The sequence below is a fragment of the Vicia villosa genome, linkage group LG3 (genome assembly GCF_029867415.1).
Source record: "Vicia villosa cultivar HV-30 ecotype Madison, WI linkage group LG3, Vvil1.0, whole genome shotgun sequence".
NCBI classification, from domain to species: domain Eukaryota; kingdom Viridiplantae; phylum Streptophyta; class Magnoliopsida; order Fabales; family Fabaceae; genus Vicia; species Vicia villosa.
This window is the reverse complement of record NC_081182.1, coordinates 53,029,310-53,055,976: the sequence shown is the minus strand read 5'-3', so window position 1 is coordinate 53,055,976 and position 26,667 is coordinate 53,029,310. Positions and strand designations below refer to the sequence as shown.

Here is a 26,667-nt window from a genome sequence, read left to right as displayed (position 1 = left end):
AGGCCCATTTGGAGATTTTTGGATTTTGAACCTTTTCTTTTCATATCTTTTTCTTAAAAATAGTCCAACTTTGACAAGGTGTATCTCCCTCAATTTTTGAGGTATGGAGGTGTTCTAGGACATTTTGGAAACCTCAGGGAGTCCTCTAACCAATGCCTTTGGTCCCATATCAAAATCTTTTTCCATTCTTATTTTATGACCTTTTGAAAAACATGTCTTTTTGTTGACTTTTGAAAAGGACCTATAATGTGTGAAGCCATATCTCCTAAACCATTGACCTATGGGTTTTGGTTCTTGGACCATTGGATAGAGGAGTGAATTCCCTTCAAAATGAGCTTTGGTGGGAATTTTTCTGATGAAGTATGAATTTTTGGTGAATTTTCAAAGTTTGGTTGACTTTTCCAGTTCATGCCAAAAATAGTAACTTTTGACTTTTGACTTTTCTGATCTTTTCTTGCATCATCATGATCAACCCTTGATCAAATGATGATTTTAGGGTTATGAGGATGTTGTTGACCAAATATCTTGAACTTTGACTGTATTCTGACTTGAAATGACTGTTTTGCCCCTGATAGTCGACTGTTGACCTAATCAGGACTTGGGGGCCTAAATTTGCTCTGTTTGACTTGAAACCTTGCATGGAGATTCTTTGGGATGTTTGTGCCCCTATGGAGCCACCTTGAGCCATTGATTCAATGATTTTCCATCGAATTAATCAAACCCTAATTCAGAGCTTTTGTATAGGAGAGTGTGTTTTGGAGTTTTGTCTTTTGATTTGATTTTGTGCAGGAGAAGAGTATGGGAAAATTTTGGGGTATGACAGCTGCCCCTGTTCAATTATCTTAAACCTGAAGATGTAGAGTGGTTTGTATGCCAGTCGGTATCTGAAGGTGGAAGGTGATTGAACACTAGAATACCAAGAAATTTGCCCTATTTTAAGTAGGGACTTTTGTTGGAGATGGGCTTGTGGATGCCATCTGGCTGTCGGGACTGAAGTGTTTGAGAAGTAGTTGTTTGAATGTTGATCGTATAGTAGATGAATTAGATTTTTGGAGAGTTGGTCGTGTCTACACCGTTCGTAGTAACTGAATTAGAATTTGGAAGATGATCGTGTCTACACCGTTTGTGATGATAGAATTAGATTCTTTAAAGGTCGATCGTGTCAGCACCGTTCGTAGTAACTGAATTAGATCTTGGAGAGATAATCGTGTCTACATCGTTCGTAATGATAGAATTAGATTCTCTTGTCGTGTCAGCACTGTTCGTAGTAACTGAATTAGACTGGGAAGGTCAGTGATCGTGTCTACACCGTTCGTGATGATAGAATTAGACCACTGAGAGTTGACCGTGTCAGTACCGTTCGTAGTAACCGAATTAGATCTTTTGTCGTGTCAGTACTGTTCGTAGTAGCTGAATTAGACTTTGAAAGTGATCGTGTCATTACCGTTCGTGGTAGATGAATTAGACCTTGGAGCATTGACCGTGTCAGTACCGTTCGTGGTAGCTGAATTAGATCTTGAAAATGATCGTGTCATTACCGTTCGTGGTAGATGAATTAGACCTTGGAAAGTTGGAGTTTTCGTTCGTTTGTCTGTACCTGTATTCTGCAAAAGGTAAGATTAAATTTATGCAATGTCATGATGCATGGATTACATAATGAGTCTCTCAAAATAAATGAGAAGCTTTGCATGTTATGTATGAATTTTTATGAGGTAATGCGTGCAATGTATGAATATGTTTATGACATATGATATGTGAATATGATTTATGTTGTCTTGATTGAGAAAATAAATCTCTATGTCTTCGTGATTTTGATGTTTGATCTTATTTGGAGATGCTCAGCTGGGAATTTATGATTTCTGCTTGGAGATGATCAGTGACTTGATGTTCCCTGATTGGTGATAAAGATATTGATAGACAGTGTTGAAGATGTAAACTCTGTTGGGCCGCCATGTCTTTGTCAGGGCAAGAGTATTTGAAGATATCTTCTTAGTGATTACTCTGTGGGGATATGATCTCGTGAACCTGGCTCTGTGAGGAGACATGGATGAAAGTTGCCCCCAGTATTATAGTAACCACTACTCGATTTAGGACACGTCACTTAAAATGTCAAACTGGACTTGTATAGATTTGCCCCAGTTAGCAGGAACTTTGAAGAGATTCACCTCACGAGGACTTTATGAAGTGTATATTGTATGTGACATGCCCCTAGTAATCGTAAACTTAGGATGATGCCCCTGACTGTTTGGATTTTGAGAGATTCTTGGAATCTTGACTTGATTGCCCCAGATGGATTGGGAAAGACGTGTCATGCCCCTTGTATACGTAGGAGACATTGCTTCTTGGAGTAATATTGTCTGTCGGGATAACTTTCAGTCATTAGTTGTACCCTGTGCAAGTTCTTTCTGATGCTAACATTTGAAATTATGTAGCAGAATATGTTTAATAATGAATTCATGAGATGCAATGCATACGTCTGTCTTGAATTTTTGAAAAACCTTTAAAACATGAGATGCAAAAACACGACACTTGTAAAAAAATGATATTTGCACTAATGTTTGTAAGAATGAAATACCGACTCCTCGTTTTTGGTAAACCTTAAGGAGTCAGGATACCTTTTTTTTTTTGGTGACAGTATGCTTTCGAACTAACCATGCTTCAATTAGGACTTTCAAGGGTTGTAACGTGGCTTGGTTCACGGTTTAAGAAACAAAGGATAAAGGCTCAAAGTTTATTTATCCCCACCCCTCTTCGTGATGATCTTCAGTCCTAAACTCAGTAAATTTGGCTTATGCATTCAGGTTCCAAGAGACTTTTGGATTTGCACCTTTGATAATGATGATGATTCGCAAGCAAAGAGAATTTTTGAGATGGCAGTCACTTCTTCCTTTTGGTAGTCACAACATTGTGTCGTTCAGGAATTTATTGACTTCTCTTTTTTCATCTTTTGATATCCCTAACTTTTGCCTGAACTGTCTATTTTAAGCTTACAGTCAGCGGGATGCCTCGATTTTTGCCTGAGTCATCTTTTGATTTTATTTTTGACTTAGCAGGCTTTTCTTTGTATATATGTTTTTTCATTCTTTCATTCATTTTTTTTTCTTTTTGAAAGATGTTGACTGCCTTGCTTAATGATTGATGAACCATCATTGGCTTTTGATTGACATCTCCAACACTTCTTTGATGTGTACGGATGAACGCTTGTGTTTGAAATCTTTATTGAAAGGTGTACTGAATGATTCTCTTAAACTAGAATGCACAGCCAAATTAACTGAGAACTACCCTGCCCCAGGTTATGATCAAAGGTTTTAATTAGTACAAGAAAGAAACTTCTACTTCTTAGGCTCAAAGGGGTTGACGAGGGATTAACATCCTTATATCTCCACTGTTTAGGAATTGAAACAATGCCTGTACATCGTCAGCATAGTCCGCTCAAAAGCATACTGTATGAGGTTGCGGTATCGTTTTCGTCCTCCTCCCTCAAAAGGCTCACAGCTTTAGCAGGAGTTGAGTATCATAAAAACATATGCAAAGTAAAGACATAATTTTAAAAAGAGTGATAGCGAAATAATTTATTCAAGACAAACATACGCAATGCACTGATGATGATTATTAAAACAAATAATGTCTATCATAATTGGAGTGTTTAAACAAACAGAACAGAAATTGCAAATGAAAGTAAATCTAATGATCTAAAAAGTTCATCCTTCTAGGTATTAATCAATCTTTTTGTGATTAGGCATAGGAGTAGTGATCACCACAGGGGTCTTGGGATGATAGAATTCAATTTCACCAGCATCAATCATGTCTTGAATCTTGTTCTTCAATGGCCAACAATCATTCGTATCATGCCCAGGGCTATTGGAGTGATATGCGCACCTCGCATTGGGCTTGTAGCTAGGGGCGGAGGTGTTGGGCTTTACAGGAGGATCTCTTAAAGTAATCAAGTTCTCTCTCAGCAAATGTTGTAATGCCTGAGCCAGTGACATATTGATCTTTGTAAACTGACGTTCTGACCTGCGTCTTTGTTGCGGAGCTAATGTAGAGGTCAGAATTGTCCCCACAGATTGTTTGGGTTCATCGTGATCTTTCTGGTCGTACACAACGTGAGGTTCCTCAGGAGGGTGGCAGTCAATGATCTTGTCATCGATTAAGTCTTGGATCTTATTCTTCAATGTCCAACAGTTATTAGTGTCATGTCCAGGACTATCAGAGTGATACGCACACCTTGCATTAGGATTATAACGAGAAGAGGAAGTACTGGGATTCCTCGGAGGGTCCTTCAAAGTGATTAGCCCTTTTTTCAGCAATTGTTGCAACGCTTCGGCCAGAGTCATATTGATCTTTGCGAATTGGCGCTTAGGTGTATCTGACTTGTGTCTTTGTTGTGGAACTGGTGTAAAGGTCAGAATTGTCCCCACAGATTGGTTGGGTTCATTGTGACCTTTCCGATCGTACCCAGTATTGACCATATGAGGTTTCTCAGGTGAAATGACGTCAATGATCTTGCAATCAATGAGGTCTTGGATCATGTGCTTCAATGGTCCACAATCCATTGTATCGTGACCAGGACTGTTTGAATGATAAGCACATCTTGCATGGTACTTGTACCCAGGAGTGGGATTAGCAGGAAGTGAATATGGAGGCAATAGAGTTATCAAGTTCTGATTGAGCAGCTGTTGCAGAGCTTGAGACAGCGGCATATGTAACGGAGTAAATGACCGCTTAGGCTTGGATCTCTGATTATCTTGACCGCCTTGGAGCTTATGTTGATTCTTCTCCTTCTCGATTAGAAGTGCCTTCAATTCTTCTTGCCCCTTGGCCAAGTTAAGGATCATTTCTTGGAATTGGTTGTTCTGAGTTTGGAGATTCTTCATAGATTGTTCGAGATTCATCTTTGTTACTGAAATAAACAGTACAAAGATGAGGCGTTTGATTTTATGAAACCTGTGATGCGATGTTTATGAATGATATGATTATGCATATGCAATGTTTCGAGGACCTTAGAATTCAAATTTGTTTAAAACAAAACAAAAAGAAACTTTATTAATAATAATTAAGAGAAAGTAATTGTAAATTGTTTTATTGTTGTCTTTTACAATAAGGAAAGTATAAAACTAGAAAATAAAATAAAACTTAGAAAAGATAAATTCTTCAAGTCTCCCATGGACGCTTCCTTTTTGAACCAATGAAGTTGTTGATGCCTTGCTCTGCTTGAAGTAATCTTGTGAGTTCTAACACTTTCTTTTCTTTAGCACGAAACTGAGCTTCAAAAGTGTCTCTTTCTTCCTTTAATTGAACCCAAGATCTCTTTAATTCTTCGATGTCGGTTGGCATGTCTGGATGAGCAATAACTTGAGGAACTTTTTCCTCGCAATCGGGTTCCACTATCACAGGTAGGACATATGGATAAGGCATGACGAGACGTTGAGCACGAGTGCGCACCCATCTAAGATAAGGCCCCAAAGGAATGGAGTTTCTCTGCCCCAAGCTCCTGCTATCAATTCTGTTCACCATATCCCATGCTCGTATAAACTTCCGGCGGTGATTTTGAGTATCATCTTCATAATCAAACACAATCCCTTGTATAAGCATATGGTGAGGACCATCTCTTCGAGCGTAACCAAATTGTCGTAAAGCCAAGCAAGGATTATAAGTGATACCCCCTCGTATGCCAAGTAAAGGCACATTAGGATATTGTCCACAACGGTCGATCATGGTGAAACTTTCCTTGGATAAAGACAGCCAACGGATATCAGAATGTGAAAGTGACATTATTCTCTTGTGCCATTTCAACCTTTGGTCGTTCCTCATTACTGATCGAGGCAAGTGCGAAATAAACCACTTAGATAACAAAGGTATGCAACACATAAGAGTCCCTCGCTTCTTCATAGTACGAGTGTGAAGAGAGTGTAGGATATCTCCAAGCAAGGTAGGAACTGGATTGCGTGTCAGAAATATCTTTATGGCGTGCACATCAATGAACTGATCAGGATTAGGGAACAACACCAAACCATAGATGAGTAATGCTAATATGTCTTCGAAGGCTTGATAACTCATGGACTTCAGAAACATGCGAGCTTTCCCAAGTAAGAACTTAGCGAGGAATCCCTTGACTCCACTTCTGGTTTCCCAATGACCATCAATATCAGACTTCTTAAGATGTAAAGCGGGAGCAATAACTTCTAATTTTGGAATTTCTTCCAAACCAGTGAACGGAATCTGATCTCGGATGGGGAGTCCAAGTATGTCAGCAAACTCTTCCATAGTAGGTACCAACTGATAATCCGGGAAAGTAAAACAATGATGCTCGGGATCGAAGAATTGAAATAGTACACTCATCATTTCTTCGTCAAAACCTGAAGTAACTAAACTGGGCAAGAGACCATGTCTTTCAGAGAATCGGGAACCTCCAGGAATCTCTAATACCAATTCTTTCAGTTCGGAAGGTATCTTCACAAAGTTAACTCGAATGGTGTTTCTAGTCTCCATAACCTACAAAACAGAACAAAGATGAATTCCTTGGTCCTCGAATGGTTAGTCATGATGTTATGATGCTCATGATGTTTATGATGTCATGGATGCCAAGTAGATAACAAACACAAACAAGTCACACAATTTTGCCTTAAGGTTAGGCTTGCATGTGGTCTGGGGGTGCGTACCCTCCCCACTGAAGTTTAGTCGGTTCAAACCTGTCCTATATACAGATCAGGTTCTAAGGAGCTCATATCATTGACCTTTCTCGAAGGCGCTTATCTCAGTTTGGCAATCGAATCGCCAACCGAAAAGGTCCTGAAAGTCCAGTCCATATGAGTGTAGCTTCGAGTATCAACCAACTTCAGTCGGAACCAAAGCCAGCCATCTCGCTACTTTCTAAAAGGCCAAAGTCAAGTTCGACTAAGGTTCTAAGGGCGAATTAGTGCTTAATGACACCACGCGGCAGCCAAGCATTTCCTCAGGTCGGATCCCAAGGAACACCAGGACAAACCAATGTGCCACACTAACGATGGCCATCAGATCAACCACATCAGTATACGCTGTGCAGTCTCCTTGATCTCATGCCATATACCTAAGGTACTCAGATCCGGGTTAGGATCTTTCACACAACAGAATACCCAAAACAGCCCTGCAAAATTAAATCAAACAAAGCAAACAATAGAAAACATTTAAATGAATCCTAAACTTTTAAGGTAACCCCTCTTTTATCGAAATTCTCCCCAGCAGAGTCGCCAGTTCTGTAACACGGTGAACTGACTTTTTATTAATCGGAATGTCGCGGTAAGCAAGAGTCGCCACCGACTTTTATTTTATCCAAACAATATTCGGAAAGGCAAAAAGAAACAGAAAAAAACCTTTTAAGAAATCTAAGTTCGGGGGGTAATTTATGCAAAGGGAAGGTGTAAGGCACCCTTTGCATCCATGGTTTTCCATGGGCTCTTAATTGCTTTGCTTGCTCATTTGTTTAGAAAGTGTAGATGAAAGAGATAGGGACTTTAGCTTGTGAATAAGCGTTGCCCTTTTGAAAAAATTATGAGAAAGAATATAATAAAAAAGGTTTGAGCATTGCAAGGCAATTAGGGGCAATTACCTTAAACTCAGATGATAGGTCTCCTTTTGCCTTTCAGAATGAAAGGGTCTATCCTTGCCATAAGAGGGCAGGAAGCCTTTCGTTTGGAGGTTGAAGGGTCATCGAAGCATCCTTTGCCATAAGACTGTCCCATGCCATAGAAGGGCAGGTAGTCTAAGGCAAGGATCAGAATAAGCCATTTAGTAGGCAGCCAGAAGATACCTCAGCCTTTCTTCGTAGGCAACTTCCGAGGGTCGAGGTCATTTGTGTATCGAAGGCAGCATCATTAGGGTCGTGACCTTTTTATCGAGGCAACATGGCTGAGGTATCCTCGAATTCGAGGGACGTGGCTTATTCTGCAAAAACACAAAGGCAACAGGCAACAAGGCAACAGGCAACAGGCAACAGAGAGGGTTACCCAAAAAGCATGCGTGTGTGCATCAATCACGTGATTATGTTCAGATATTTATCTTTTAATTAGTTATTCTAATTCAGTACGAGTTGCACTCCCTAAATTACTAACCACGCAGTTATAAAGCAATAAAGGGAAGGGGGAAATGAAACCAGCGGAGGAGAGGGGATTTGTAACCAGCGGATCCCTTAATAGGGTTTGACATAAGTAATAATAAAATAAAAAAAAGAAGAAAAAGATTTAGGGTTACCCATGACGTAGCTTTGGCATTTGACAAACCCTGAAAGAAAGAAAATAAAGAAACTGGGTGAGTGTATGGCTAATTCGAAGATAACCTGGATTAATTTAAAAAAGGATGAGAGGAAAATAAATTGATAAGGCATGCATAAATAATACTTAGCTTCGATTCGTATTTGATCTGATATGGTTGTTAGGCGAAGGTTGCCTTGAAGGTAAACCCTGAAATAAGGCAGAAAATATGTGAAGGCAAGGCAAACCCTAACAACGAATCAATTAAAAGAATAAAATTAAATAAAGCAGCACACTTATCTTCGAGGTTTGTTGAAGGCGCGCACTCGAGGCGAATTATATTGCTAACCCTGATAATAAGAAAATAAAATAAAATCAGTGTACGGCTTATTCTTCATAAACCCTAATTAGGGTACGAAGTTGAATAAAAGAAAATAAATAATTTAATTAATTATTGGTCTAACAACCTAATTAATTAAACCGAGTTGAAAAATAAAATCGGATGCGAAATATATTTTTTTGGAAATTTTTTGTAAGTTTTCATGAATTATTATGAATTTTGGAGTAATAAATGATTAAATCAATTTTTAATATTTATTTACAATTAAAATATATAATAAATGTTTTTATAAAATAGATAAGAAAATATTTTTTATTAAAAACATATTATTTATATATATAAAATAAAATTTGATTGGTTAAAAAAAATACAGTTATATATATAAATGTAAATAAACATGTTATATAATAAAAATAAAAAAATTTTAAAAAAAAACTCAGCTGAATCGTATGCATCACACGCATGGGGTCCATGGTACTCCTGCATCCTTGGAAGCGTCGGATTGATCATTCTGGAGATCTGATGGCTGGCAACGTGAGGAGCACGATACGAGCGTGAGTCATAACACGCTGGATCCTAGGTATCCTCATCTGGTTCGCGCGCTTTTGGTATTCGAATTGGCCAATCAGCGCTTGCCACCGCATCGTCTTCCTCCCCTGATTTCTGAAACAGGTTCTTTCACAGCGCTTATTACACAAGCGCTATAAAAACTCCACCTTTAACACCGTGAAGCCTTGGGAGGTTGATTCTGAGCGTATGGATTGAGAGTTACGATCGAAAAAGCTTTACTATACCCCTGGGAATCGTTTGGGAGGCTCACAAAGCTTTGAATTCGCCTTAAACTCCAAATCGACCTTAGAAATTTCTTGATTCTTGGATGCTCGAATTAGGAGTTCTTCCACTGCCAAAACCCTAACCCTTGCGTCTGAATAGCTTCTATACTTATAGGAGACTGATTAGGGTTGATAAAATTGAACTAAATCCAAGTGAATCTTTGATTGGAATTTTTAAGAAATATGATTGAAAAATGTTTCTAAATTTGATCCAAATTCCATATTTTCCAATCAATTTGCTCTTGTACGAATTTTTTGTCAATTAATGGCTATTTGGATGATTAATGATGATTGAAATTTGAGAAAAAATCAAATCTTCCATTATTTTTATAATCATGATTTTAAATGAATAAAAATCATAAATAATTAATAAAAATAAAAATTATAAAAATAAAAAGTCCTTGTCTTTATCTCGTGGATGGGCTTTTGATGAAGATTGGGTGAGGAAATCATAGGCCCATTTGGAGATTTTTGGATTTTGAACCTTTTCTTTTCATATCTTTTTCTTAAAAATAGTCCAACTTTGACAAGGTGTATCTCCCTCAATTTTTGAGGTATGGAGGTGTTCTAGGACATTTTGGAAACCTCAGGGAGTCCTCTAACCAATGCCTTTGGTCCCATATCAAAATCTTTTTCCATTCTTATTTTATGACCTTTTGAAAAACATGTCTTTTTGTTGACTTTTGAAAAGGACCTATAATGTGTGAAGCCATATCTCCTAAACCATTGACCTATGGGTTTTGGTTCTTGGACCATTGGATAGAGGAGTGAATTCCCTTCAAAATGAGCTTTGGTGGGAATTTTTCTGATGAAGTATGAATTTTTGGTGAATTTTCAAAGTTTGGTTGACTTTTCCAGTTCATGCCAAAAATAGTAACTTTTGACTTTTGACTTTTCTGATCTTTTCTTGCATCATCATGATCAACCCTTGATCAAATGATGATTTTAGGGTTATGAGGATGTTGTTGACCAAATATCTTGAACTTTGACTGTATTCTGACTTGAAATGACTGTTTTGCCCCTGATAGTCGACTGTTGACCTAATCAGGACTTGGGGGCCTAAATTTGCTCTGTTTGACTTGAAACCTTGCATGGAGATTCTTTGGGATGTTTGTGCCCCTATGGAGCCACCTTGAGCCATTGATTCAATGATTTTCCATCGAATTAATCAAACCCTAATTCAGAGCTTTTGTATAGGAGAGTGTGTTTTGGAGTTTTGTCTTTTGATTTGATTTTGTGCAGGAGAAGAGTATGGGCAAATTTTGGGGTATGACACGTTGCCTTTAATAGCTTCCAACGTTCCTTTTGTCAGTCAGCGTAGCCTGCCACCTGTACTTTCTTCTGATCTGATGTTTGTGTATACAACGTTTGAATATCATCAGAGTCAAACAGCTTGGTGCAAAGCATCTTCTTGTCTTTTGACCTTGAAGTGCTTCTGAGCGTGATACCATGAGAACTTCAGTGCTTCTGCTTCTGATCTCAAGTTCTTCTGATGCTTCCATAGACCCATGTTCTGATTCTGCCTTGACCATCTTCTGATGTCTTGCCAGACCATGTTCTGATGTTGCATGCTGAACCTTCTGAGACAAAGCTTCTGAGCGCTGATTTGTGCATACTCTTTATATATTTCCTGAAAGGGAAATTGCAATGTATTAGAGTACCACATTATCTCACACAAAATTCATATCCTTGTTATCATCAAAACTAAGAATATTGATCAGAACAAATATTGTTCTAACAATCTCCCCCTTTTTGGTGATGACAAAAACATATATAAATGATATGAATTTGCGATCAGAAAGAACGGACAGCTAAAGACAATTTACACAGCTATAGCATAAGCATGTGAATATGTCTCCCCCTGAGATTAACAATCTCCCCCTGAGATGAATAATCTCCCCCTGAAATTAATTTTATAAATAAAAGACTTCCCTGAGTATTTCAGTAGAGACGTTCACAGTGCTTGATCTTCAGAACATTCATGACTTCTGATTTCTGCTTCCATAGGACAGCTTCAGAACATTGAATTTCTTTAGATCCTCAGAACATTCACAGCTTCTGACTTCTGCTTCCATCGGACAGCTTCAGAACTTGAATTTCTTTGATCTTCAGAACATCCATAGCTTCTGATTCTTGCTTCCATTGGGACAGCTTCAGAGCTTGAATTTCTTCTTACATCACTTCATGCTAGATTGTATCAGAACATTGTTGAATGTACCAGAGCATCATCAGAGCATCTCTACATCCTGAAATGTTACAGAACAAAACTAAGCGACAAAAGTCAGCATGAATGAGTCAAAACATAGAATATGTTTCAGAACACATAATATGTATCAGAGCCATATAGAATGTGTCAGAACAAATAGACATAATGTTTCAGATCATATTCTATCATCAGAATATCTGAACATTCTTCCTTCTTGCTTCTGATTCTGATTCTGAAGCTTCATAGCACTCAGCTTGCTTCAAGAATCCACAGCATTCATCTTGTTGCTTCTCATGTTGATCTTTAAAGAGAATCTTCAATTCCTGCAACAACACAACTTAAAGCATAGAACTTTGCAAGTTCTGTTAGTAATGTGGGGCCTTTTTACCCGGTAACTGATAATATTAATCAGATCATTTATCATATATTTTCTCCCCCTTTTTGTCATAACATCAAAAAGAATATAAAAGATTCAGATGTATAAAACGACAAAGGAAAGAAACAGAATCAAACTTTTCATTGATTAAGCAAACAAAATTACAAAAGATGTATGCAGAAAACAGATGCAACAAGGAAAGAAAACTACAAAGGACTTAAGGACTACAACCCTAGCTTAGACATAATCTTAGCTAACATATCATGAATCCCTGCGGTGTTCTCAGTTTGTCTAGCCATGAAAGCTTGAAACTCTGCATGCCTGTCCAGACTAGAACCTCCACTGTAAGAGAATGCATGAATTCAAGGAGGAAGTGAGAGACAGTTCACAGGAAGAGAGCTAATGTCTCATACGAGGCTTTCCCTTAACATAGAAGTCAAGAACATGATCCTTAACATCATCCAATATCTCAAGAAAGTCTTCTTCCTTTGGATAAATGTTGATAACAGCATCACATAAGAGATCTGACTTGAGACTTCTTGGAGTCTTGAGAGATCCGTCTTGAAATCAATGTCAGCGATCCCCGAGATTTGTTTCTCAACCTGGAACCAGATAACCCTTCCAACCGTTCTATTCAAATAGATCGACCACCCTTGAGTCTTCGTCTTCGTTTTTGGTTTGAAACCATAAGCACCCTGTTAGAACAAGATTTGTTCTTATCAATTATCTTAGTTTTGATGATAACAATAATATGAATTTTGCTTAAGATAATATGGTACTCTAATCCAATGCAATTTCCCTTTCAGGAAATATATAAAGAGTACGCATAATTCAGCGCTCAGAAGATGTGTCTCAAATGGTTCAGCATGCAACATCAGAACATGGTCTGGCAAGACATCAGAAGATGGTCGAAGCAGAATCAGAACATGGGTCTATGGAAGCATCAGAAGAACATGAGATCAGAAGCACTGAAGATCAGAAGATGGTATCACGCTCAGAAGCACTTCAAGGTCAGAAGATCAGAAGATGCTGTGCACCAAGCTGTTTGACTCTGATGATATTCAAACGTCATATTCACAAACATCAGATCAGAAGGAAGTACACGTGGCAGACTACGCTGACTGACAAAAGGAACGTTAAAGCTACTAAAGGCTACGTCAGTAGACACAGCGTGAACAAGGCTCGAGGTAGTTGACAAAAGCGTATAACATTAAATGCAAAGCTGTACGGAACACGCAAAGCATTAAATGCATTCAACGGTCATCTTCTCAACGCCTATAAATATGAAGTTCTGATGAGAAGCAAGGTTAACGATTTCGCACCAATACAATTCAAATTAACTTGCTGAAACGCTGTTCAAATCAAAACTCAGAATCTTCATCTTCATCAAAGCTCACTACATTGCTGTTGTAATATCTTAGTGAGATTAAGCTTAAATTGTAAGAGAAATATCACAGTTGTGATTATCGCTTTTAAGAAGCATTTGTAAACTCTTGAATAGATTACATTAAGTTGTAAGGAACTAGAGTGATCAGTTGATCAGTATACTCTAGGAAGTCTTGGCAGTTGGCTGAGCAGGAAGTCTTGGCAGTTGGCTGAGCAGGAAGTCTTGGCAGTTGGCTGAGCAGGAAGTCTTGGCAGTTGGCTGAGCAGAAAGTCTTAGGAGTGAACTAAGCCTAGAGTGATCGTGTTGATCAGTAGACTCTAGAAAAAGTCTTAGGAGTGAACTAAGCAGTTGTTCCTGGAGTGATCAGGTTGTGATCAGAAGACTCTGGAAGACTTAGTTGCGGCTAAGTGGAAAACCATTGTAATCCGTGCGATTAGTGGATTAAATCCTCAGTTGAGGTAAATCATCTCTGCGGGGGTGGACTGGAGTAGCTTCGTTAACAGCGAACCAGGATAAAAATAATTGTGCATTTTATTTTTATCGCTCAAGTTTTTAAGTCACACTCATGATGTTCTGGCGCGGATTTTGCGTAGGCTAGGATCTTAGTCTTTTGGTCTTTGTAGTTTCCTTTCCTTGTTGCATCTGTTTTTCCTGCATTCTTCTTGTAATCCTCTTTTGCTGATCAATGAAAAAGTTCCTTTGTGTTTTACATTCCAGTAAATGTCTTCTTTTGTCGTTTTATACATCTGAATCTTTTTAAATATTCTTTTTGATGTTATGACAAAAAGGGGGAGAAAGATAAATGATAAATGATTTGATTAAATCTATCAGTTGCTGGGTAAAGGCTCCCACACATTCACTAACAAGAACTGCAAGTTCTATATGGTTTAAGTGTTTTGCAGGTACAGAGAAGTGAAGTGAATCTTCAAAGCAAACACTAGAAGCAAAACCATGGAAACTGAAGCAAGCTGAGTGCTGTCAAGCTTCAGAGATCAGAAGCAAGAAAGAAGAATGAATCAGAAGCACTGATAATAGAATTTGAATATCATTGTCTATCCTGTTATGACAAAATTCTATTTGCCCTATAATGTTATGGCTCTGATACATTATTTGCTCTGATACATGTTTTTAGCCTAAATGCTCTGATACATTTGGCTCTGATACATATCATGTATTTGAATATACATTTTATGTTCTAACTCGTTCATGCTGACTTTTGTCGTTTAGTTTTTGTTCTGTAACATTTCAGGATGTAGAGATGCTCAGATGATGCTCTGGTACATTCAACAATGTTCTGATACAAATCTAGCATGAAGTGATGTTGGTAGACATTCAAAGTTCTGAAGCTATCCGAGGGAAGCAGAAATCAGAAGATGTGAATGTTCTAAAAGATCCAGTAATTCAAGTTCTGAAGCTGTCCTGAATGGAAGCAGAAGTCAGAAGCTGTGAATGTTCTGAAGATCAAAGAAATTCAAGTTCTGAAGCTGTCCAATGGAAGCAGAAGTCAGAAGCTATGAATTCTCTGAAGGCAGAAGCTTATATGATCGTCTCTACCGAAATAATCAGGGAAGTCTTTTATCAAAGTTCTTCGAGTATTTATTTCAGGGGGAGATTATTTATCTCAGGGGGAGATTGTTAATCTCAGGGGGAGACATATTCATATGCTTATGCTATAGCTGTGTAATTTGTCTTTTGCCGTCTACTCTTTCTGATCGCAAATTCATATCATTTATATATGTTTTTGTCATCATCAAAAAGGGGGAGATTGTTAGAACAAGATTTGTTCTTATCAATTATCTTAGTTTTGATGATAACAATAATATGAATTTTGCTTAAGATAATATGGTACTCTAATCCAATGCAATTTCCCTTTCAGGAAATATATAAAGAGTACGCATAATTCAGCGCTCAGAAGATGTGTCTCAAATGGTTCAGCATGCAACATCAGAACATGGTCTGGCAAGACATCAGAAGATGGTCGAAGCAGAATCAGAACATGGGTCTATGGAAGCATCAGAAGAACATGAGATCAGAAGCACTGAAGATCAGAAGATGGTATCACGCTCAGAAGCACTTCAAGGTCAGAAGATCAGAAGATGCTGTGCACCAAGCTGTTTGACTCTGATGATATTCAAACGTCATATTCACAAACATCAGATCAGAAGGAAGTACACGTGGCAGACTACGCTGACTGACAAAAGGAACGTTAAAGCTACTAAAGGCTACGTCAGTAGACACAGCGTGAACAAGGCTCGAGGTAGTTGACAAAAGCGTATAACATTAAATGCAAAGCTGTACGGAACACGCAAAGCATTAAATGCATTCAACGGTCATCTTCTCAACGCCTATAAATATGAAGTTCTGATGAGAAGCAAGGTTAACGATTTCGCACCAATACAATTCAAATTAACTTGCTGAAACGCTGTTCAAATCAAAACTCAGAATCTTCATCTTCATCAAAGCTCACTACATTGCTGTTGTAATATCTTAGTGAGATTAAGCTTAAATTGTAAGAGAAATATCACAGTTGTGATTATCGCTTTTAAGAAGCATTTGTAAACTCTTGAATAGATTACATTAAGTTGTAAGGAACTAGAGTGATCAGTTGATCAGTATACTCTAGGAAGTCTTGGCAGTTGGCTGAGCAGGAAGTCTTGGCAGTTGGCTGAGCAGGAAGTCTTGGCAGTTGGCTGAGTAGGAAGTCTTGGCAGTTGGCTGAGCAGAAAGTCTTAGGAGTGAACTAAGCCTAGAGTGATCGTGTTGATCAGTAGACTCTAGAAAAAGTCTTAGGAGTGAACTAAGCAGTTGTTCCTGGAGTGATCAGGTTGTGATCAGAAGACTCTGGAAGACTTAGTTGCGGCTAAGTGGAAAACCATTGTAATCCGTGCGATTAGTGGATTAAATCCTCAGTTGAGGTAAATCATCTCTGCGGGGGTGGACTGGAGTAGCTTCGTTAACAGCGAACCAGGATAAAAATAATTGTGCATTTTATTTTTATCGCTCAAGTTTTTAAGTCACACTTATTCAATCCCCCCCTTTCTAAGTGTTTTTCTATCCTTCACACCCAAGTCATCAGAGTCCACAGAAGATTTACACAAAACTTCCATTTCTGATGGAGGAGTGTAGCGAGTTTTCAGTGGAGAAACCTCTTGAGAGGAACTTGAAGACGGATTCATGGTGAATGCTAGGTTGAAGATGAATAAACTAGGGTTTATGCAAAATGCAGATAAAGAGAGAGAGAGAGAGAGAGAGAGAGAGAGAGAGAGAGAGAGAGAGAGAGAAATAAATAGAGGAAAACGAAACGTTTGAAGGGTATAAAGAGAAACTAAAATGATGAATGACATTTAATGTTACGTGACGTGAGGAGAGATAATAATGACAAAAGAAGTGATTAGCACAGTTACCTAAGTAGGTGTCCCCTCAACTGCACGCACGCTTGTCCAAAATTAGTGAACACGTGTTTACCATCTGGATAGCCAGTTACAGCTGTTTTACTTTTAAAGAGATTCTGAGTCAACTTAGACAATGAAACGTTAGTAATAACAGAATCACTACTTCTAATTGATTACAATCAGAACTTCTTATAAAAGACTAATCCAATCTCATTTCAGAAGATACTCATACATAAGATCTTCTCATCTTCTCATTCTGGGCATAAATCCATACTGATATTCTTCAAAATGAACTTAAACCTATCTTCAGCAAGGGGTTTTGTAAAGATATCAGCCCATTGATGGTCTGTATCCACAAAGTTTAAAGATATAACACCCTTTTGAACATAGTCCCTTATGAAATGATGTTTAATCTCAATATGTTTAGCTTTTGAATGTAAGATAGGATTCTTAGATAAACATATAGCAGAAGTATTATCACAGAAAATAGGAATGTTACTCTCATATATCTGATAATCTTCTAGCTGACTTCTCATCCAGAGCATTTGTGTGCTACATCCAGCAGCAGCAACATATTCTGCTTCTGTTGTTGAGAGGGCAATAGTAGCTTGCTTCTTACTGTACCATGAGATCAGATGACTTCCAAGAAATTGACAACTTCCAGAAGTGCTCTTTCTTTCTATTCTATCTCCAGCATAGTCAGCATCACAGAATCCTACTAAGTTGTAATCTTTGGATCTTCTGTAAACTAAACCAACATTAGTAGTACCTTCACTAGTACAAAAAGATTAATATAATTTTAAAATTTACACCCAATATATGAAAAACGGGTGTAAATGAAAAACGTGATGACAATTTTGTAAATAAAGTGTTATTTTAAGCATTATCAGGTGACAATATACACCCTATTTTCTAAAAACGGGTTTAAATTAAAAATATTACTATAATTAAATCTTAATTACTCCCTTTAAACTAAAAAACGGGTGTTAATTTATATAAACTAAAAAAATTTATTTAATTTTATAACTCAAAATATGTAATAACATATTAAAAAATAATTTAAATATTATCAACAAATTAATGAGTCTAAATTTCTTAAGTGAATAAAATAATTTAAACATTATTAACAAATAAATAAGTAAATATTAACTTATTAGATTGAATAAAATAATCTAATAAATAAGTAAATATTAACTTATTAGACTGAATAAAATAATCTAATTTTATAGGATTGAACAAAACTCTTGTGGAAGCTGAACAAAATGCAATGAAGCTTTTCTAAACCCAGTTTTCAACAATTTTCACCGATGAAAACATAAATTTTATATTACTTCAGGGTTTATTCTTCTCAAATCTTCCATTCTCCTTCTCAAACACTGAAACCCTAACCTTCTCTGAAATGAAGTCTTCCCAAATATCCCCTTAATCGAAATCCCAAATCTTCCCTTGAATTCACAACGGCATGGCAAAGAAGGAGAATTTGAAAGCCAATGCAACAGGGTACGAACAAGTCAATGAAACAAGCGAAAATCTCGAGGGTGCTTCCCCGCTATCACTCATGTTCAGCAGCGATGATGTTGATGAAGAAGCCAATCAAGATTTGAGTATCAGAATCGTGGAAAAGGCCCTACGAAACTGAGAGGCAAAGCTTGCACCAAACGACGTCGTTTTGAACGGTATTGATTCTTCTCTGGTTTCACCGTCGCACCAATATGAATTCAAGGTGATGCAAAGCGACGTTTTGGATATAGCTGTTTGGGAAGTGATGGAAGAGAAGAAAATGACGAAGTTGATGATGGACTCTGGGGATTCAAGTGTATGTCTTATTCCGTGTTTGGCTTCTTCTAATAAAAATGTTTTTTCTTATGTTTTTATTGATTTTATATCGAATTGAATTTTCTTAGTGATTTAGGTGAGACACTTTGGATTTTTTTATGCTTTTATTTTTGTGTAGGTTAATATAGTTGCAGATCAAGAGGTGGAAGAGATAATTAAAACTTCAGAAAATCATGAGTCTGTAGCAAGTCCAGTTCAGATATGTGACAATGTGGTTCTGCGAAAGCTGCTTGTGAAAAAGGGAGTAAAAAGTTTGTTGGCTGTACCAATTAGGTAACGTGAACTTAAGTTTATTTGGTTAGATTGAATGAACTTAAAATGGTGAATTTTTCTGAATTCCTGTTTCTTTTGTATGTTTATATCTTTCTGCAGTTGGAACACCTTCCATCCTTGGTTACAGAAATTTGGACTGATGATAATAACATGCAGTTTGAAGCAACTACTCAGTTTTGGAAGTTGCTTTCAATTGGTTAGATATTATCCTATGTATAATTTTTTTATCATGTTAAGTTCTTATATACTATTTGTTAAGGGACATTTGGTTGACATTTTTTATGTTTTATCAGAATGTAGCCCACCGATTGAGAAGGTTATAAAAGCTGGTGTGATTCTGCGCTTTGTTGAGTTTTTGATTAGGTGAGGAGGTCGATGCTCCAAATTATGATATGGAAGTGCACCTTGGCCTGGAACAACACCAGAGACCATCCAGGAATGATCCAATATTAATAATAAGAAATTTTTTTGTTGTATAACTCCAAATTCATAGTTATTGTTTGCTTTGTATTCGTAGTGATATATATCTTCATCGCGATAAAAACTTTATGCCTCAAAACTCGGCAGCATGGAGTGCCTGCGATTTTCTTGGAAGTAACAACAACAAAGTTTGTGTGACATATTGGCTAAACATCAAGGTTCAAAATGTATATTGATACTCACTTTGAAGGACCTTCCCTTTTTCCCAATGTAAGATACATTTTTATCTTCACTTTTGATGTTTACTTTCAGGTTCAAAATGTGAACTAAAAAGGTTTACTGTCTCTGATAAATAGGATTCTCCTGATAAGGAGTTTACTGAAGAAATTCTATCTTACACAGATACCTTTTACAAGACAGTTGTTTCTTCTTTTAAAGGAGATGTGAATGAGGCTGGTAAATTGACACTTTCTTTCTTCAATGTTGTTTTGTTACATATAAATAGAGAAATAGTAAAATGAATGTGAAAGTTTGAATTTGATGTTGCTTGCTTCATTAGATACTGCTTTTGATTACATTGAGAATGTTCTCTCCAAGTATGATAATGGACCTTTCTTCCTTGGCCAATTTAGTTTGGTGAGTATACTTATCTGCTTGATTTGTAGCAATGGCAATACATAGTGTACATTGCTAGTGTATTTTCAGACTGAATTGAAGTTGTCAAAAGTTTCGAATATTTCAGGTGGATATAGCATATGCTCCTTTTATGGAAAGATTTCAACCTTTTCTAGTGGAAGTGAAAAATTATGACATTACATTGGGCAGACCTAAATTGGCGGCATGGATTGAGGTAGATCATGCAGTAAAATCTTATTTATTTAATATTTTGGTGAATTGAGGCAGAGGAATGTGAATAGTAGTTCTGAGGATTTAGTTGCTTCTCTGGTGGGCAATGAAGGTGAAATTGGGAAGGGCGATGATAGTGTGAAGGCGAGTCCGGTCGAGCTCGAGACGCCGAGAAAATAAACTGAAAGGAGTGTCTACAAAATCGAAAAAGGTGGAATCGGTTGACTGGAAGTGGATAATGGAAGAAGATCCAAATTTGTGAGTAACACACTTTCTTTGCTCTGATCTTAATCAATCACGTAATTCCTCACATTCTTATATAGTGTCTTTTCATATGAATGTAGGAAATACAAAACACATTGTTCTCAACTATACAGAAAATGATGTGTTAGATGATGGCTGTTAAGTTTTGATAACTTTTGAGTTGACTAATTTGTAATTGTTGCAGTACAACTCTGAGCCTGAAGCTGTTGACCTTTTAATGGAGGTAACATGTAAGATCCTTTTTTAGTTTGTTACTCAACTACTTCAGATGATGAACTGAATGTTGTTTTCATGTAACTGATGTTTAATATTAGGTTGAGGACCTTGACATGTTGAATGAATATATAGACAAAACAAATTTTAAGAGGACTTGCCTGTATCTCACCAGTTCAGCTAGGTAAGTGCAAACAGACCTCAATTTATGCAGGTTTTAAAAGAAATCAGAGTTCAAAACAGTTATAGATAAAGAGAAAAGAATGGTTATTTTCAATAATAAACATTTTATCTTGTGATTTGAAGATTTTGTATTTGTTTCACAATCCCAAATAATTTTTAACATCCAATTTCTACGGTGTACTTATTATTTATTTCCAAATTGTTAGAAGTTGATAGTTTAATAATTTCAAAATTAACTGATGCGGGTTATCCTCTTGGACTTTTCCAAGGTCAAAGCGATAAAATGGTCCGGTTGTTTATGAATGAGAATTGTTGTTGGCTAAGCTAGACCAACAGTTGGACCTTTTAATACTTTTATGGCTGATGTTTGAAGATGGTAGTGGTACTTTGTTTTTGTGGCAGAGTAGACTGAAATGATAAGTTTGTATTGTCATTGGCATGACTCTCAAGCTTTTAAATTTTGAAATTTGATTGGATGGAGTTTGTGCTGTAATGGGTTATGAATAGTTTGCACTTTTCTTTAAGAGGAAAGTTTTTAGTTTATAAGCACCATTTTGCTTGATAAATCAGGTGTTGCAGTCTTAGGCTTTTAATTTTTTGTCTTGTTTGAACTTCGTTAGGCTGACTCCCTCTCTCTCTGACTTACAAGCAATATTTTATTTTATTTTTAATTTGTATTTATACAGATACCTTCCTGAACCGAATGACATGAAAGTTCTGGATCTTGCCTATTCAATTTATTTGAAGTTTGAAGAATATCCCAATGCTCTTCGAATTGCATTGTTCATGGATAAGCTGCAGGTGTGACACTGGAATTTTGTCAGTCTGTCTTTAAAAGTATTTCTTTAACTGTGGTATGTGATTCTTTTAAAAACATTGCTTAAGCAGCTATTTTGAAGATTGGCTTTTCAAGCACGAGGAACACGGGAGGACTAGTGCTGTAGCATGCCTGGTATGTCTTCATTACTAGTTTATGGATCATATAAATTCCATTTGTGATACTTATATTATCCATGTGATATATCAGGGTATGATTTCGATTTCACTCTGGGATGTTGACTCTGGTCTGGCACAACTTCGCAAGTGCTTTCCCATGAAAGATGTGTATGGCATGAAATAAATAAATGATTTTTTTGGTGGATATGCAGTATAAAAGTCTCTTAGAACCTGAATGTTTATCATCATTGACACTTTCGGCGCTTTCCGAACTGCCCAACAAGTGGTATTAGAGTCATGGTTAGATTCGTCAAAACCGCGGTATGATTACCATTGATACATGTGGCCCTTTCTTGTAATAACACTTTCTTGTAATAATTTCTCGTGTCTTGTTTTTTTGCATACAAAAAACAATTGCTTCTCCAGGGCGTGGTATTTTGGCCATGGATGAATCCAATGCTACATGTGGAAAGCGGTTGGATTCAATTGGACTAGAGAACACCGAAGCTAACCGTCAAGCATGGCGTAAAATTATATATGAAGAAAGTGTTATGACTTAGTTAAAATATAATTTTTATGTGTATGATTTTATAATACTTGAAATATTATGATTGTACATGATTTTGTATACTTTTTGGTTAATATTAAAAATATTTTGACTTAGTTAAAATATAATTTTTATGTGTATGATTTTATAGTATTTGCAATATTATGATTGAAAATGAAATATAACTAAATGGTGTATATGAAATAGGGTGAAAATAGATATAATTGTTCATTCATAAATGACGTATTTACACCCGATTTTTATAAAAACAGGGTGTAATTAAAACGTAATTACGCCCAATTACACCCGATTTTTATAAAAACAGGGTGTAATTAAAACGTAATTACGCCCAATTACACCTGATTTTTATTAAAACAGGGTGTAATTAAAAACGTAATAACGCCCAATTACACCCGATTTTTATTAAAACAGGGTGTAATTAAAAACGTAATTACGCTCAATTACACCCGATTTTTATTAAAACAGGGTGTAATTAAAAACGTAATTCCCGCTCAATTACACCCGATTTTTATTAAAACAGGGTGTAATTAAAAACGTAATTCCCGCTCAATTACACCCGATTTTTATTAAAACAGGGTGTAATTAAAAACGTAATTACGCCCAATTACACCCGATTTTTGTTAAAATAGGGTGTAACGTAGAACGTATTTACACCCGATATTTTTAAAATAGGGAGTAATTACAAACGTATTTACACCCGTTTTAAACGGGTGTAAAACGGGTGTAAATTCGTTAGACATTTCTCACCCTGTGGATATACACCCGATTTTTATTAAAAATAATGGGTGTAAATTTAATAAAAAACGGGTGTAAATTAACATTTTTGTACTAGTGCTTTCAGATACCTCAGAATTCTCTTAACCGCAGTTAAATGAGATTCTCTTGGATCTGATTGGAATCTAGCACACAAACAAACACTGAAGAGAATGTCAGGTCTAGAAGCAGTTAGGTAAAGAAGAGATCCAATCATACCTCTGTACAACTTCTGATCTACCTTCTTACTTACCTCGTCCTTACCTAGGACACATGTTGGATGCATAGGAGTTTTGGCTTCTTTACTTTCAGAAAGATTAAACTTCTTCAGAAGTTCTTTCACATACTTCGTTTGATGAACATAGGTTCCATCAGAAGTTTGGTTGATTTGAATCCCAAGGAAATACTTGAGTTCACCCATCATGCTCATCTCAAACTCAGCCTGCATAGACTCAGCAAACTTCTTTCCAAGTGTAGCATTAGATGTTCCAAAGATAATATCATCAACATATGTTTGACAAATTAAAATATCCTTTTTAAATGTTTTACAGAAGAGAGTAGTGTCCACTTTTCCTCTAGTGAAACCATTTTCCAAAAGGAAAGAACTCAAACGTTCATACCAAGCTCTAGGAGTTTGTTTCAATCCGTATAATGATTTCTTTAATTTAAAAACATGATTTGGAGACATGGAGTCTTCAAAAACAGGAGGTTGATGGACATAAACTTCTTCTTCTATGTAACCATTTAAGAAGGCACTCTTAACATCCATCTGATAAAGAGTGATGTTGTGTTGAGTGGCAAAAGAAATTAATAGACGAATAGATTCTAACCTGGCCACTGGTGCAAAGGTTTCTGTATAGTCAATTCCTTCTTGCTGACAATAACCCTGAGCCACCAGTCTGGCTTTGTTTCTTACCACATCACCTTTCTCACTCAGCTTGTTTCTGAAAACCCATTTTGTTCCTATAATATTGAATCCTTTAGGTCTTGGAACAAGATCCCAAACATCATTCCTTGTAAACTGATTTAACTCTTCTTGCATGGCAATTATCCAGTCTGTATCTTCTAGAGCTTGATCAACAGAAGTTGGCTCGATCAGAGAAACCAGACCTAATTGACATTCAACATTGTTCTTGAGGAATGCTCTTGTTCTGATAGGATCATCTTTCTTTCCAATAATGACATCTTCTGAGTGAGCAGATGTGAGTCTAGGTGATCTTCTGACTGTTGGTTCTTCAGAAATCCTGAGATTCTCTAAAGAAGCAGCAACTTGATCTTCTGATCCATTGCTTCTGAGACTGCCAGCTTCTGCAGCTTTGCTTCTTGGTTCTACTGCTTCTGATATATCAATATCAAAATCTGCAAAATTCTCAAACTACTTTGGTTTTTCAAGACCAAGCTTATCATCAAACCTGATATTGATTGATTCTTCTACAATCAATGTTTCAGTATTGTATACTCTGTAGCCTTTAGAGCGTTCAGAATATCCAAGAAGGAAACACTTTTGTGCTTTAGAATCAAACTTACCAAGATGATCTTTAGTATTCAGAATAAAACATACACATCCAAAAGGATGGAAATATGAAATGTTGGGCTTTCTGTTCTTCCACAATTCATAAGGAGTCTTATTTAGAATAGGTCTGATAGAGATTCTATTCTGAATATAACACGCAGTGTTTATTGCTTCTGCCCAGAAATGCTTAGCCATATTGGTTTCATTGATCATGGTTCTGGCCATTTCTTGTAGAGTCCTATTCTTTCGCTCTACAACTCCATTTTGCTGTGGAGTTCTAGGACAAGAGAAATCATGGGCAATACCATTTTCTTTGAAGAACTCCTCAAAGAATCTGTTCTCAAATTCGCCACCATGATCACTTCTGACCTTTATGATTTTGCACTCTTTCTCAGATTGGATCTGAGTGCAGAATTCAAAGAACACTGAATGAGACTCATCCTTGTGTTTTAAGAACTTTACCCATGTCCAGCGGCTATAATCATCAACGATGACTAATCCATATTTCTTTCCTCTGACAGATGCTGTTTTGACTGGGCCAAACAGATCAATGTGCAAGAGTTCTAACGGCCTTGAGGAAGAGACAACATTCTTAGACTTGAATGCAGGTTTGGAGAACTTGCCCTTCTGACATGCTTCACAAAGAGCATCTGATTTGTATTTCATATTTGGGAGTCCTTTGACCAGATTTAGTTTGTTAATCTGAGAAATCTTTCTCAAACTAGCATGTCCTAATCTTCTGTGCCAGACCCATTGCTCCTCAGAAACAGACAAAAGACAAGTCACCTTCTGCTTCTCAAGATCAGAAAGATCAATCTTATAAATGTTGTTCTTTCTCTTGCCTGTAAATAGGATTGAGCCATCCTTCTGACTTACAGCCTTGCAAGACTTTTGATTAAAGATTATGTCATAACCATTGTTACTTAATTGACTTATGGACAATAAGTTATGAGCTAATCCTTCTACAAGAAGTACATTAGTTATGGAAGGAGAGTTACCAAGGCTTATGGTTCTAGAACCAATGATTTTGCCCTTCTGATCTCCTCCAAACTTGACTTCTCCACCTGGCTTAAGCACCGGGTCTTGGAATGTAGACCTTCTTCCCGTCATGTGTCGCGAGCACCCAGAGTCCAGGTACCATGACATTTTGCTTTTTGTCCTCTTTGCCGCCAAGGATATCTGCAACAGAAATTATCTTCTCCTTAGGTACCCACAATTTCTTGGGTCCTTTCTTGTTAGTTCTCCTCAAGTTCTGATTGAACTTGGGTTTAGCAAAATATTTAACAGGAGGAACAGCATGATATTCTTTAGGTTTGTCAGCATGATATTTCTTAGGATGTGTCACATGCTTCTTGGTGTGAACAGTGTTAAACTTCTGTGCATGTGAAGTGAGCCTAATATCATGTGCATGGCCATATTTGAACTGATCATACAATGGCTTGTATGTGATCTTCAGATCATCAATAGGTTCAAATTTATGTGAGGTATCACCCTCATAGCCAAAACCAAACCTTCTGTTTCCAGAAACACCATATATCATAGAAGCAAGATGACTTCTGCCAATACTTCTAGATAAGAACTTTCTGAAGCTCGAGTCATATTCTTTCAGAATATGATTCATGCTAGGAATGAATTTTTCTGTTTCAGAAGGAGATCCACTATCTTTGGATAGATTTAAAACTTTTTCTTTCAGTTCAGAATTTTCCACTTCCAGCTTCTTAGTTTCAAATTCAAACTGCTTCTTCATCTTTTTGTATTTGATACTAAGATGAGCCTTGAGTTCCAGAAGTTCTGTTAAACTGGAAACTAACTCTTCTCTAGATAGTTCAGAAAATACCTCTTCAGAATCTGATTCTGATGTAGATTCTGATCCATCATCTTCTGTAGCCATCAGCGCGAAGTTGGCCTGCTCTCCTTCAGAGTCTGATTCTGATTCTGATTCAGAATCATCCCATGTTGCCATAAGACCTTTCTTCTTATGAAACTTCTTCTTGGGATTCTCCTTCTGAAGTTTTGGACACTCGTTCTTGTAATGTCCAGGCTCATTGCACTCATAGCAGACAGCCTTCTTCTTGTCAGATCTTCTGTCACCAGAAGATT

General features: G+C 36.9%; 1 protein-coding gene and 1 long non-coding RNA gene across 3 annotated transcripts; both read left to right on the top strand.

Annotated features, from left to right (window-relative positions):
• The first annotated feature begins 19,453 nt into the window (after positions 1-19,453).
• On the top strand, positions 19,454-20,189 carry LOC131658054 (glutathione S-transferase L1-like). Its single transcript, XM_058927390.1, has 4 exons — positions 19,454-19,561; positions 19,648-19,747; positions 19,851-19,927; positions 20,034-20,189. Exons 1-4 carry the CDS (start codon positions 19,517-19,519, stop codon positions 20,187-20,189), a joined length of 378 nt encoding a protein of 125 aa, XP_058783373.1. The 5' UTR covers positions 19,454-19,516.
• Positions 20,190-20,223: 34 nt separating this feature from the next.
• LOC131655725 (uncharacterized) lies at positions 20,224-21,645 on the top strand. 2 transcript variants are annotated; one of them, XR_009299862.1, is made up of 4 exons: positions 20,224-20,395; positions 20,586-20,624; positions 20,716-20,798; positions 21,484-21,645. It is a non-coding gene; the product is annotated as an uncharacterized LOC131655725 (long non-coding RNA). The 2 variants fall into 2 exon arrangements; XR_009299861.1 differs by having other exon boundaries at positions 20,482-20,624.
• The last annotated feature ends 5,022 nt before the right edge of the window (positions 21,646-26,667 follow it).

Bases quoted from the DNA above. Each gene is read 5' to 3' on its own strand.
- LOC131658054 (XM_058927390.1), top strand. From the start codon at position 19,517: ATGTATATTGATACTCACTTTGAAGGACCTTCCCTTTTTCCCAAT. The intron at 19,748-19,850 runs GTAAATTGACAC...TTGCTTCATTAG, and splicing joins AGGAGATGTGAATGAGGCTG to ATACTGCTTTTGATTACATT. The intron at 19,928-20,033 runs GTGAGTATACTT...CGAATATTTCAG, and splicing joins TCCTTGGCCAATTTAGTTTG to GTGGATATAGCATATGCTCC.